General features: G+C 35.4%; 2 protein-coding genes across 12 annotated transcripts in view; one reads left to right on the top strand and one right to left on the bottom strand.

Annotated features, from left to right (window-relative positions):
* Positions 1-14,701, bottom strand: part of SENP7 (SUMO specific peptidase 7) — a 201,596-nt gene that overhangs the window by 83,650 nt on the left and 103,245 nt on the right. For 7 of the 11 annotated variants that reach the window (XM_003821922.6, XM_003821921.6, XM_008975415.5 and 4 more), the window contains one exon: positions 9,820-10,017. The exons of the other annotated variants lie outside the window; for them this stretch is intronic. In XM_003821922.6, coding sequence (XP_003821970.2) covers positions 9,820-10,017 — 198 coding nt within the window. The remainder of the gene's footprint in view (positions 1-9,819; positions 10,018-14,701) is intronic. 11 annotated transcript variants of the gene reach the window in all.
* On the top strand, positions 5,643-6,864 carry LOC103786676 (protein FAM136A). The gene has a single exon (XM_008975433.3). It carries the CDS (start codon positions 6,493-6,495, stop codon positions 6,862-6,864), a length of 372 nt encoding a protein of 123 aa, XP_008973681.1. The 5' UTR covers positions 5,643-6,492.

The raw sequence follows: 14,701 nt of genomic DNA on the forward strand, positions 1-14,701 counted from the left end.
GACACAGCAAAGGCGATGCTAAGAGGAAAGTTCATAGCCTTAAATGCCTACATCAGAAAGTCTGAAAGAGCACAAACAGACAATCTAAGGTCACACCTCAAAAAAATAGAGAAACAAGAACAAATCAAACCCAAACCCAGCAGAACAAAAGAAATAAGCAAGATCAGAGCAGAACTAAATGAAATTAAAACCAAAAAAAAAAAAAAATACAAAAGATAAATGAAACAAAAAGCTGGTTTTTTGAAAAGAGAAATAAAATTGATAGACCATTAGCAATATTAACCAAGAAAAGAAGAGAGAAAATCCAAATAAGCTCAATAAGAAACAAAACGGGAGATATTACAAGTGACAACACAGAAATACAAAAGATCATTCAAGGCTACTATAAACACCTTTATACTCATAAACTAGAAAACCTAGAAGAGAAGAATAAATTCCTGGAAAGATAGAACCCTCCTAGCTTAAATCGGGAAGAATTAGGTACCCTGAACAGACCAATAACAAGCAGTGAGATTGAAATGGTAATTTAAACATTACCAACAACAAAAAAAAGCCCAGGACCAGACGGATTCACAGCAGAATTCTACCGGACATTCAAAGAAAAACTGGTACCAATCCTATTGACACTACTCCACAAGATAGAGAAAGAGGGAACCTTCCCTAAACCATTCCATGAAGACAGCATCACCTTAATACCAAAACCAAGAAAGGACATTAAAAAAAGAAAACTACAGACCAATACCCCTGATGAACACAGATGCAAAAGTCCTTAACAAAATATGAGCTATCTGAATCCAACAACATGTCAAAAAGATAATCCACCATGATCACGTAGGTTTCATATTAGGAATGCAAGGATGGTTTAACATACGTAAGTCAATAAATGTGACACACCACATAAACAGAATTAAAAACAAAAATCCCATGATCACCTCAATCGATGCAGAAAAATATTCAACAAAATCCAGTATCTCTTTATGATTAAAACTCTCAGCAAAATCGGCATACAAGGGACATACCTCAATATAATAAAAGCCATCTATGACAAACCCACAGCCAACATAATACTGAATGGGGAAAAGTTGAAAGCATTCCCTCTGAGAACTGGAACAAGACAAGGATGCCCACTTTCACCACTCCTCTTCAACATAGTACTGGAAGTCCTGGCCAACGCAATCACACAAGAGAAAAAATAAAGGGCATCCAAATCGATAAAGAGGATGTCAAGCTGTCCCTATTTGCTGATGCTATGATCATTTACCTTGAAAACCCTAAGGACTCCTCCAGAAAACTCCTAGAACTGATAAAAGAATTCAGTAAAGTTTCTGGATACAAGATTAATGTACATAAATCAGCAGCTCTTCTATACACCAACAGCGACCAAGCAGAGAATCAAATCAAAAACTCAACCCCTTTTACAATAGCTGCCAAAAAATAAAAATAAAATACTTAGGAATATATCTAACCAAAGAGTCAAAAGACCTCTACAAGGAAAACTACAAAACACTGCTGAAAGAAATCACAGACAACACAAACAACTGGAAACACATCCCATACTCATGGATGGGTAGAATCAATATTGTGAAAATGACCATATTGCTAAAAGCAATCTACAAATTCAATGCAATTCCTATCAAAATACCGCCATCATTCTTCACAGAATTAGAAAAAACAATTATAAAATTCAAATGAAATCAAAAAAGTGCCTGCATACCCAAAGCAAGACTAAGCAAAGAGAACAAATCTACAGGCATCACATTACCTGATCTCATACCATAAGACCATAGTCACCAGAACAGCATGGTACTGTATAAAAATAAACACCTAGACCAAGGGAAGAGAATAGAGAACACAGAAATAAACCCAAATACTTACAGCCAAGTGGAACTTTGACAAAGCAAACAAAAACATAAAGTGAGGAAAGAACACTCTTTTCAACAAATGGTGCTGGGATAATTGGCTAGCCACATGTAGGAGAATCAAACTGGAGCCTCATCTCTCACCTTATACAAAAATCAACTCAAGATGGATTAAGGACTTAAATCTAAGACCTGAATCTATAAAAATTTTAGAAGATGACGTTGGAAAAACCCTTCTAGACATTGGCTTAGGCAAGGATTTTATGACCAAGAACCCAAAACAAATGCAATAAAAACAAAGATAAATTGCTGGGAGTTAACTGAACTAAAGAGCTTTTGCATACCAAAAGGAACAGTCAGCAGAGTAAACAGATAACCCACAGAGTGGGAAAAAATCTTCACAATGTATACATCTGACAAAGGACTAATATCCAGAATCTATAATGAATGCAAACAAATCAACAAGAAAAAAAACAAACAATCTCATCAAGAAGTGGGCTAAGGATATGAATAGACAATTCTCAAAGAAGATATACAAATGGCCAAAAAACATATGAAAAAGTGCTCAACATCACAAATGATCAGGGAAATGCAAATCAAAACCACAATATGGTACCACCTTATTCCTGCTAGAATGGCCATAATCAAAAAATAGTAGATGTTGGCATGGATGTGATGAAAAGGGAACTTTTCTACACTGCTGGTGGGAATGTAAACTAGGACAACCACTGTGGAAAACAGTGTGGAGATTCCTTAAAGAACTAAAAGTAGAACTACCACTTGATCCAGCAATCCCACTCCTGGATATCTACCCAGAGGAAAGGAAGTATAGGAAAAAGCTACTTGCACACATGTGTTTATAGGAGCACAATTCACAACCGCAAAAACGTGGAACTAACCCAAATGCCCATCCATCAACAAGTGGATAAAGAAACCATGGTATAGGCCGGGCACAGTGGCTGATGCCTGTAATCCCAGCACTTTGGGACACCAAGATGGGTGGATCACCTGAGGTCAGGAGTTCGAGACCAGCTTAGCCAACATGGCAAAACTCCATCTACTAAAAATACAAAGATTAGCCGGGCATGGTGGTACACACCTGCGATCCCAGCTACTCGGGAGGCTGAGGCACAAGAATCACTTGAACCTGGAAGGCAGAGGTTGCAGTGAGCAGAGACTGCGCCACTGCACTCTAGCCTGGATGACAGTGAGATTCTGTCTCAAAAATAAAATAAAATAAAATAAAATAAAATAAAATAAAATAAAAGAATTAGATATGGTATCTGTAGCAAAGTCCAATTCCTACCTTACTGATGACAAAAATTAAAGTTCAGAAGGGTGAAAATGCAAAGAGAAGCAGTATGGCACAGGAATTAACAGCAAGGACTTTGAAGTTAGACCAACATAGGTTTGGATTCTTATTTTACCACCTTATAACTATAAATCCTTGGGCAAGTTAATTACCATAATTTCTACCTCTACACATTGATCTTCTCATCTCTAAAATGGGAAGAATAATATCTCCCTTACAAAGTTGTTAAGATTCAATGAGATAATAGATGGAAAGCAGTTAGCATAATTCCTGGCACATAGTAAATACACAATAAATGGAATATCACTTAATTTTCATATTTCTGTAATAAGTTTCATATTATTGTAGTCTTGCTCAAAGCTATAAACTACCCTTTCAAATAATACTTATAATTTACTATGCTCTGCAATCTTGATAAAAAATCTTACTAGATGTTTGCAATTTTCAATATACAATTAAAGTATATAATTAAACAGTTAGCAATGACTACAGTACACATAGCTCTTCATAGCACACAGCCACAGCCCAAACACCTTTCATCAACTATTGAAAACTTATCCAGTTTGGGTACCCTGAGGAAACAAGGAACTTTGTGTGATAGCCTTAAAGAACACAAATCTATAAACTGAGAGCTAAATTAACAATACCTAGCTGTCTTTTGCAGTACAGGTTTATAAATTAGCACAGTCAAGGATATTCCAGGGCTAGCCAGCATTTCAGAAGTTCTGAATTTCTGCAAGGAATTGAAGTATATAAAGGTGTATACTTCATCTTTCATACTATCTGAATCTGGAAGGAAGAACTAAAGTTGTCATTTCACACATTTACCCAATTTTTTCCTAAGTATGTAAACAGTATCAGTACGTAAGGTATAATTTATTTCATTTTATTTACTAATATTATGAAATCCCACTTCGAAATATCATAAATATACTAAACCAAAGCAGAAACAAATTTTGAAATGCAGTGAGAGGTAGCAGAAAGTATACTGGCCTGAGAATTAGTACCATTTTCTGACTGTGTCTCTGCATGATTATTCTCTCTGACTCTTAGTTTTCTCAATTGCAAACTACAGGTTCCTTCCTTGTTTAAATAGCAAGGAAACTGTCATATTCAAATAACTTAATAATGCAGGGAAAACTCTGAAGAACTAGAAAGAGCTATTAACATACAACTTCATATATAGAGCAAATTTTTAGAGAAATGAAGTCTTTGCTGAAAGATAACATAATTATATCCATTAATAAATCTATAATGAGCCAAAAATTACAATACTAATTTAGTTTTCATTTTGCTGCAATGAATTCCTTTCTAAAATTGTGCTATGTGGCATTTTAAGAGGATTCTCATAACTCTATGCTTGTCCCAGATGATATAATTTAAAATACACCTTCTAAATCAGCATCTTAAAGGTATGTATAAAAAATTTAATCTTTGAGTAACTTTATTAAAGAGATTCACAGATTAGTTTCTAAATTTGTTATTTTATTAAGCTAAATTTTAAGTGAATAATTATCACTCAACTACATTACTGGCTTTAAAAATCTTAAAATGACAGGAACACTGCAATATCCAAATAGTTTTACCATCACATATCTGGAATACGTAATTCTTTTTAACTTTAAACACATATAAATTTAAGACAAAGATAAATAAATATATTTACAGAAATTCCAAGTACCAGCAGCTAACTCTTCTTAATGGAATATGGGTACACTATCTCCATATTTCTCTAACAATCTCTGGTACAAACTGATGAAAGCAGAAGAAAGATAGTTTATTTTCTCAAAAGCCTTGTGTAAGTGTCCCACTAGGTTCTTTCTTTCCTATTGACAAAGACTTATAGATGTCTGGAATTTTCTCCCAGGAAAATAGATATGAACCATACATGGAGATAAAACTAACACTAAAATGCAGTTTACATATTTTTAAAAAATAAATGTGCATTCCACATACTGCTAGTTTGATATTTCTAAAACTCTTTTGATACTTCTAAAACCCTTTTCTCCATTACTTACAAGATTGATTTGAACTGTCTTTTCTATTTTTCTTCTCAATCTTATCCTGAAATCAAAAAGCCAAACTGCCCTCACATAAAAGGCAAGATACTTAGTTCACTACTTTAGATTGCAGAAAGCAAATAAAATGTCCAACAAAATACCATTTCTGGAACTGAATGAGTAATTTCAGTTTACTCAATGATTAAACTTTAGGATAAAATTAAAATGCAAAAATAAATGTTTCTCCCTCTTTCTAAAATTTTAAGTCCTGAGTAGAAATGAAAATAAAACAAAAAGCCTCATATCAAAGTTAAGCAAAGACTGAAAAAAGCCTAAGTCTCCTATTATATATAGCAAGTATCAGGTAGAAAACATCTATCCAAAGCCATACACAAGAGTTCTCCAGTTTCCTTATTTGATGCTTGCAATATCTCTTTTCCTGGTTGTCACCAAAATTACTGAGTATATAATTGGTTCTTACAGGGAAAATATATGTTAGACAAAGAGTCTAGAGATGTAACTCTGGTGAGAAGCAATCTCTTTCTTTTATCCAGCAAACATTAATTGAGCATTTAATAAGTGTCCAGTACTATATTAGGAATAAAGAAAAAATAAGAAATAAAATATAGTTCCTATCCTCAGGAAGTTTGCTGCAGGGAGGAAGAGAACTAAAAATCACAACATAGTGTGATAAGCGTTATGATATACTAACAAGCTGTTTAGCAAGAAAAAGAAAGGGATCATATATAGATTTGGAGGGTGGAATCAAGGAAGACTTCCTTAAAAAAAAAAGGGAGGAGGGGGATAGTTTCCAAGACAAGAAAACAAACAGGATGTATACAACAGTATATACATTCAGTAAGCTGAAAATAGTTCCCTAAACCTGAAGTACATTGTGAATATGGAGGAACAGACAGACACAAAGCTAGAGATAAGCAAAGGCAAGATCATTAAGGGCCTTGTGTGCCAAACTAAGAAGTTTGAACTCTATCCAGAAGATTATGTGGAGCCATTGAAAGATGTTAAACTAGTAAGTGGCAAGTAAGATCTGCCTTTTAGAATAAATATTTTGACAACAACATAAAGAATAAAACAAGAAGAAAAAGATTACGTAAAGGAAACCTAATCAAGTTACTACCATAGTAATAAAGGCACGAAGTTATTAGGGCTTGAACTGATGCACTGGCAATAAAGATGGAGAACAGATCCTTTAAAAGACAGATTTAGGGGTTAAAAATAACTATATATGGCCGCACAGCATGGGGCAGTGTGGGGTCACCATAACAGCTACAGCAACTGCAGGTGACGAGTGGTAGAATCCATGGTGAAGAGTCTGGAGAGAGAGAACATCCGGAAGATGCAGGGTCTCATGTTCCGGTGCAGCACCAGCTGCTGTGAGGACAGCCAGGCCTCCCTGCAGCAGGTGCACCAGTGCATCAAGCACTGCCATGTGCCTCTGGCTCAAGCCCAGGCTTTGGCCACCAGTGAGTTGGAGAAGTTCCAGGACCACCTGGCCCGGTGTACCACGCAATGCAACAACAAAGCCAAAGATTCAATAGCTGCTGGGAGTAAGGAGCTTCAGGTGAAGCAGCAGCTGGACGGTTGTGTGACCAAGTGTGTGGATGACCACATGCACCTCATCCCAACTATGACCAAGAAGATGAAGGAAGCTCTCTTAGCCATTGAGAAGTAAAAGTCTTTGCCAGTGGCCATCGGGGCTGAAGGCAAGAATATATTTTTTATAAGGCATTTGGGAACTTTAGTATTTTAAGCAAAGTTTATGAATGAAGAAATTAAGGATGGCCACAAGTGTAATGCATATGTCACTTGCCTCTAGACACTGGTTCTTTCATGTTTCAGTCCTAAAAAATGAAATGGAAAAAAGTGGTGTTAAATTGGGTCAGAGATATTACAGGAGAGTTTTAGATCTTATATTTCCTGTGGCCAGTGCTTGTCCTGGCAGTAAGGATCTCCCCTGTAACAGGCCAGAGCCCTCCAACACACCAGACTCTTCTTACTACACAGGTACCAATAGGCTGGCAGGTTAGAGTTGGTGGAGTTTGAAGAAAGATATTTTCTCTTTATTGCCAACATCCTGTTTACCAGAAGTGTCACCACACCATTTTCCATAAGCTGTGAAACAAAATCCATGAGGTCACTAACTTAGAAGGGAAAAAAAAGTTTTCTGGGTCTTTGTTTTCTTGGTTTTGTGTAATTTATACAAGGGCATACACGTTGATTTTAAGATGTGGAATTGGGAGGGAGACTAGTTTGGATAAGAACTTTGAAAGGTTCCTTGATCCCCATTTCTGGTCATCAAGATGTGGATGTACATTTCTTAAAATTATTACATGCTGCATCTTTCAGCCTGGAGACCATGCAAAAACATGAGAGGCGACGACACACTAATTACGGGAAGCATAATTACTGCCTGATGGACCCTGAACCTGTGTGTAGCAAAATGACAGGACAATCTTGCAGTAACACTTTCCCCTTGGAAGAGAAAGGGGTTTTGATTGTGATATATACTAGTATCTAGGAATGAACAGTAAAAGAGGAGCAGTTGGCTACTTGATTATAAAAGTTATGAAGTACTGGATTTGGAAAAACCTGGTTTTTATAGAACAGATAGAATGAAAGCCTAAACCTAGCATTACATACTTAGCCCCCTGAATTAACAGAGCACAACTAAGACAAACCCCTGGCAGCAGGAAATTCAAGGAAGAAAAAGTAAGCAACTTGGGCTAGGATGAGCCGACTTCTTTAAAGCAAAGGAGAGGCAGCCCCCATTACCAAATACCATTTTTGCCTGGGGCTTTTGCAACACAGTGTTCCTGCCCCAGCATGGCACCTTATTGTTTTGATAGCAACCTCATTGTATTTTCACCAACTTATTACTTGAAGTGATAACATAGCCTGTCCATTTACTGTTTCCAGGCTATGATGTATTTTCCTAGTGGTTTGGTTTTAAAAATAAATAAGGTTTAATTTTCTACCGCCCCCCAAAAAAATATATATATGTATATATGTTAAATGACTGGATATAAGGATAAGGAAAAAAGAGGAGTCAAAGACAATTCCCAAGTTCTAATTTGTAAGTAGTGTCAATCACTCAGATAGAGGGGAATACAAAAACAGGCACAAGTTTGAGAAAAGATGAGGTTCTCACTTTACAACAAGTTGAGTTTAGGACACCTGGAGCTGAGGAAAGAGGTCTGGACTCACTGGTAGTTCACCCACTAACTGAACAAAAGACAACAACAATTTAAAAACACAGCAAAAAACAAATTAGAATCTTACTGGGACTCTTTACTTCATATTATATTTGAATTTCATGAGCACATAATCTATATGCTAAAAATTCCTAGTGGTAAAACTATTATTCTGAGAGAATGGACTACCACATTGTTCTGATTGGAAAAAGGATAGATGTAGGATGAGGCGATTGATGAGTTTGTTGTCATTTGAAGAGAGTTTAAAGCTTCCTTTCAAAAGAGTCAAAGATATTAGAAAGCCATTCCTTTAAGTAGCCCTTTTATTAACATCTGTCAGCGCAGTAAGAGATTAACCTGTACTGGGGAGGAAATCTGCTAGAATATAGAATGAGAGCAAGCTGCTTCATAAATTACTGATGCTAAGCTGTCTGACTCTTAAGATTTACAGTGTTTTAGAAAATTAAATTTATATCAGGTATGAGCTAGTAAGAAATTTCTTCATTAAACTTGGCTTTTTATGATTTTGTCTTTTTAAAAGAAGTATTCTCTTTAAAAACTAATGTGTAATATCTTCAGATGTTTTGACAAGAATTCTACTTTTATTTTAAAAATAACTGTGTTGAAAGTTAGCAGTTTTTATCTGGGTCTTGGTTTAAAGTACTTATATACTGTCATTCAGATTACAGACCATATAACCAAAGTACTGTCTCGCTAATTGTAGGTTATTCTAACTGAAAATAAAGTACCTTCCCCCCAAAACATTCATTTAATGGCTGAAATTGTAAATGGTAATGTATAAAAGATATTATGTTATAGATTCCTAGAGCTAATTCCTAGTTTTCAGCCCCAAACTCCCATATAATTCTTTCAAAAAACACAAAACAAAAATTGGTCTTGTTACTCTACAAAATTAAACTGAACATTTACTATTAAAAACCTAGAGGCAATATTTTAACATCATCTCCTGTTTTAAAAATTCATTTAAAATACAAGCTCAAAAAAGTCAAAAGTGGTTAGGATCTAGATTAGATAACATTTTGAAAGAATGTTAAAGATGAAGAAAATATTAATGCACATATATACACCACATTTATATGCATATAATACATATACACACACGTATATATATCTTCATTTTAATCATAAAATAATCCCTAAAAAGATGTGTACATGTATCAAATTTAAATAAGTTAAATGTACTAATGATACTCGTTTTTAAATATAATTCCATGTCAATCTGCTTAATGAAGTACAGAAACATCAGCTAACTTTGTAAATTAAGATAGGCAGCTTTAAGATTTGCTTTAGAGTGTGGTATGCCTATATATGCAAATCTTCTTTCAGGTCATTTCAACAATTTTATCATTAGGAGTACGGGATTCATATTATTTCAAATGTGGTAAGTTGAACAAAATCAATACTGAACAACATACCTTTCAGATAAATTAAGGCTTTGGTGAAGAGGTTCTAATTTTTGACATGTCTCTAGGCTGTCAACAGATGTCGAAGGCAATGAGTCTGATTGCACCTTGTTGGCATCACATAAATTAGCATCGTTTCTAGGTAGGGTCTTTCTGAATTTTCGTCCTAAATCCGTCCATAGGACATTCGTCAACATAACTTTGAGTTGCCTGTTATACACATAAATAATTAGTATATATGGTACTACACATTGTAGAATACATGAATTCATCACAAACTAATATCTCCAGAAATTGTAAACTTCAGTTCCTCAAGCAACTATAGTAAATACCCTGAGAAAAAAGAAAAAAATGCCTAACTATTATCAAAGATACCTTAAAAGTAAAATCTATTTCACTTAAGTTGGGATTTTCTTCAGAATTCTGTCAAGTATACTACAACTATCATTACACATGTACAGCTGCTAGACTCCTGGCAATGCATTCATGTTTATTAACAATGTTAGTTGAAGGACAGTGTTCATTTGCAGATCTCATCACAGATGTAACCACTGTTTGCGCTAAAAATGTGTTTTTGTTTTAGCATTTGTTGTTCAGAAAACATTATTAAAACTAAGGGTCCACTACTGCATCACTTACATTCTTAAGGCTATAGAGTCTTAAGATACAGATTTAATTTTACCTTATTTCTAAAATAGGTCAACTTAAAAAATTTACCTTACTGTACCTATACCAATTTCAAAAAAAAAAAAAGACTGACAAATGCAAGCAGTTCCAGCAACACTTTTGCCCATCATGTTTTACCCATCTTCTCATTCAATACATCTTTATGCTGAATACTTGAATAACTATGTTTAGTTCTGGAATTCCAAAAACTATGGAATATAGTTTCTGCAGTGGTGTGAACAGGCTACCAAGTGCATTTAAAACAATGTCAAGTGAGGAATGGCTGAAAGTACTGGGAAATGTTTAATCAGAAGAGTGTCTATTTTACTACCTATGAAACAGTTTTAGGCACTTTTTGTTTGTTTGCTTAACAAACACAAGAATATTAAGAAACAGCAATATGTTCACATATTTTCAAGATATAGGCACTTTTTGTTTGCTTAACAAACACAAGAATATTAAGAAACAGCAATATGTTCACATATTTTCAAGATAAAACGGGAACTCTAAAAAAAAAATCACTTGTTTGCAGCAGCCATTTGAGTGTATATCCCCAAACCATCTAGTGGGAAGAGGGTACAAGTTCCCAGGGTACTTCCATAGAACACACTGAAAACTCCAAACATGTTGCACACAAAAAAAAGTTAAGCTATTAGTTTTAAAATTATTAAAAAATAAATGACATCTCTATGGATCAATAATAATTCATTCTACAAGCACTTACTGAACATCTTCCAGCAAAACAACGATGCTAGTATAACCTGGAGTTTCAGCTACAAACAAAATAGTTGAGTTTTTGCCTTCATGGGGTGTACATTACAGAGAATAAACCAATTCATTATTTAATTAGAATTCTAATATGTGCTATGAAGAAGAAATACAGATGTTGCATTTCTTCTGAGCCAAGTTTCTGAGAATATGACCTTGAAGCTGAAGTCTCAAAGAAGGACAGGCACTATCCAAAGGAAACAAGTAAAAAATGGAGAAAGGTCCAAAAAACAGGACAAAATGCAAATGTTTTGAGTAAAGCTTCTTCAAAGAAATTAAAGGACTTACCTGACTCATGTACTTAGAATAAAGAGGTAATGTGTATAAGAATGGGCAGTTAGGCAGGAATTAGCAAACCATATTAAGGATGTGAGACTTTATGTCAACAACAATGGAAATCCACTAGTCTTAATTAGGAAACACTGAGATCAGAGCTACACTTTTAAAAGATCATTTTGATGTTTATGAAGAATAAAATGGAAGTGCTAGGAATAATGAGGAATAAAAATTAATTTACGGAGATGATGACTTTATCAGAGGTAGTTTAGAAGAATGGTGGGAGCAGAAACCAGAATACAGTGGGATCAGTAAAGGGAAAGGAGCAAAGGGATATAGCAAATGAAAGTAGTTGAGAAATATGGTTGTGAAAGTGGAAAATAAGACAAGACCTGAAAATAGACATGAGAAGCAGGAAAGGGTTTTTAGTCAGTTATTGGTTGACTAGTTAAAGATAGGAAAGATTTGTGTAAGTTTAAATGCTTATGGGAAGCACGTAAGGGTTAAAGACACAGAAGGCAGGATAATTAACACAGTAAGTTTCCTAAGAAATTGCACTAAGTGCTAATATTTATTGAACATGTACTATATACCAGGCACTGTGCTAAGCATTTTACAATGATTTATTTCATTTAATCCTCACAACCACTCCATGAGGGGCTTACAAATTATTCTTCTCATGCAGTTGAGGAGACCAAGATAGGCTGGTCTCCTCAACTGCCTAAGTAAAGTAATATCTAAGTAAAATGAGTGAGTAGTGAAAATGGGATCCAGAACCATACACTCTCAAATTTCTTGCCAGCACTCTTAACTGCTTCACACTACACTGGTTTATGACAGGAGAAGAGGCATTCCAACCAAGACCTTCTCTTAAAAGTGATAGGAGGCCAGGCGCTGTGGCTCACGCCTGTAATCCCAGCACTTTGGGAGGCCAAGGCGGGTGGATCACGAGGTAAGGAGATCGAGACCATCCTGGCTAACATGGTGAAACCCCGTCTCTATTAAAAAATACAAAAAATTAGCCGGGCATGGTGGCGGGCGCCTGTAGTTCCAGCTACTCAGGAGGCTGAGGCAGGAGAATGGTGTGAACCCAGGAGGCGGAGCTTGCAGTAAGCCGAGATTGCGCCACTGCACTCCAGCCTGGGCGACAGAGCGAGACTCCGTCTCGAAAAAAAAAAAAAAGTGATAGGAAAGATAAAGGAACACAGGTTTGAAAAAAGTTTTCAAATAATCCTTGTAGAGAGGGGGAACACAAGCTTACTAAAGAAACACAGGTTGTCTTACAGTTAAGAAATCCCTGTGAGATTAACACATTTATAATGTCACAAATATCCTTTTTTCCTGCAAACAGATAATTGAGTTCACAGATGATTATTAATTGCAAAGAGGAAAAGGTGTCTTTACAATGAACAGATCTGGCAGGCACCATCTTATGCAAGTGATCAAACATAGGAGTAGTAAGAGTGAAACAACCAGAAATTATGTTACCCCCTGATATGTGCAGTAAGAAGTACATGACATCAGGTATGAAATATTCCTGCTAAAAATGTAACCTGGACCTAATCATATGGGCAAGACCAATAAAATAATAAAAATATAGACTGTGAGGCATTCTACAGAACAACTGGTCTGGACTCCTCAAAACTCAATGTGATGGTTAAAAGGGAAAGGGCAGAGCAGGTGGGAACTCTTCTAGATTAAGAGACTAATGGGGTATAATAACCAAATACAATGCATGAACCTGAACTTGATTCTATTAGGTAGGTACAAAAGTAACTGCGGTTTTGGCCAAATAGATTTAAAAATAAATAAATAAAAGACATTTTGGGAATACTCGGGAAATTCTGATTGTGGACTTTATAGCAGATGATGATATGAAATTACTGTTAATTTTCTTGATAGTATAATTGCTATGTAAGAGAATGTTATTGTTCTTAGGAAAAGCAAGCTGAAGTATCTGAAGATAAAATGCCATGATGCCTGCAACTTACTCTCAAATGGTTCCCCAAAAAATGTATGTATATGTGCATGTATATATGTATATATGTAATGCCCATCTATATACATGCATAAAGAGACACCGAGAGACGGCAAATGTGCCAAAATGTTTAAAGACTACCAGTCTATTATTTATACATTTTACAACTGTACAATTTAAAATTCTAAATGACCAAATAAAAATGCAAACAAAACTTTAAGGAAATTTATTTTAAGGATAAAATGTAATTAAGTCTAATGGAAAAACTATATGACTTAGGTATTTGCTAAATTATTGAGGAAATTATTATCTCAATGGTAATTTTAATAATTTCAAATATGAGACTATTCAATGTTGGAAAAAGCCATTTTTCTATTCACTCAGACCAAATAAGAATTTATATCGGAAAATAACAAATCATTGGTAATTTTACTGATTATTCTAATAGTGAGGCTCTAAATGAGACACACAATTTGGCTTCTCCGGGAAAATACTTATTTCACATTTGACTTTATTATAATTTGTCTGACTAAAAATATCTGGCAACAGAAGTCAGTAATCTTTTTCCCCCCAAACTAGTAAGGTGAAAAAATTCTAAACATCTACAACATTTAAGTGTCATAAGATTTCTCTGTATACCAGAAGAGAAACTTAAGAGTAAAGAACAACATTGAAACCAGGCAAAATAAAACCTAAATTTAGTATTTAGGGATATATACTTAGGTAACAATACTATCCAACAAAACTAAGAAAGTAATTACTTTGAAAGTTAGGTGAGTGGTTATCGTTAAAGCAGGGGTCCCCAGCCCCCAGACTGCCTTGTACCAGTCTGTGGCCTGTTAGGAACTGGGCCACACAGTAGGAGGTGAACAGTGGGTGAGCGAGCATTACCGCCTGAGCTCTGCCTCCTGTCAGATCAGCAGCAGCATTAGATTCGCATAGGAGCACGAACCCTATTGTGAACTTCACATGCGAGGGATCTAACTTGTGCACTCCTTATGAGAATCTAATGCCTGATGATCTGAGATGGAACAGTTTCATGCCTAAACCACTCCCCACAACACCAACCCACCCCACTCTCAACCCCATCCGTGGAAAAATTGTCTTCCATGAAACCAGTCCCTGGTGCCAAAAAGGTTGGGGACTGCTGCTTTAAAGGGTTATCATTTGCAGGGGTTGAGAACTTCTGGGGCAGTTTTCTGTTTT

This window comes from Pan paniscus, chromosome 2 (assembly GCF_029289425.2).
Source record: "Pan paniscus chromosome 2, NHGRI_mPanPan1-v2.0_pri, whole genome shotgun sequence".
Taxonomy (NCBI): Eukaryota; Metazoa; Chordata; class Mammalia; order Primates; family Hominidae; genus Pan; species Pan paniscus.

Excerpts from the sequence above, each read along its gene's own strand:
- LOC103786676 (XM_008975433.3), top strand. The coding sequence starts at position 6,493 with ATGGTGAAGAGTCTGGAGAGAGAGAACATCCGGAAGATGCAGGGTCTC.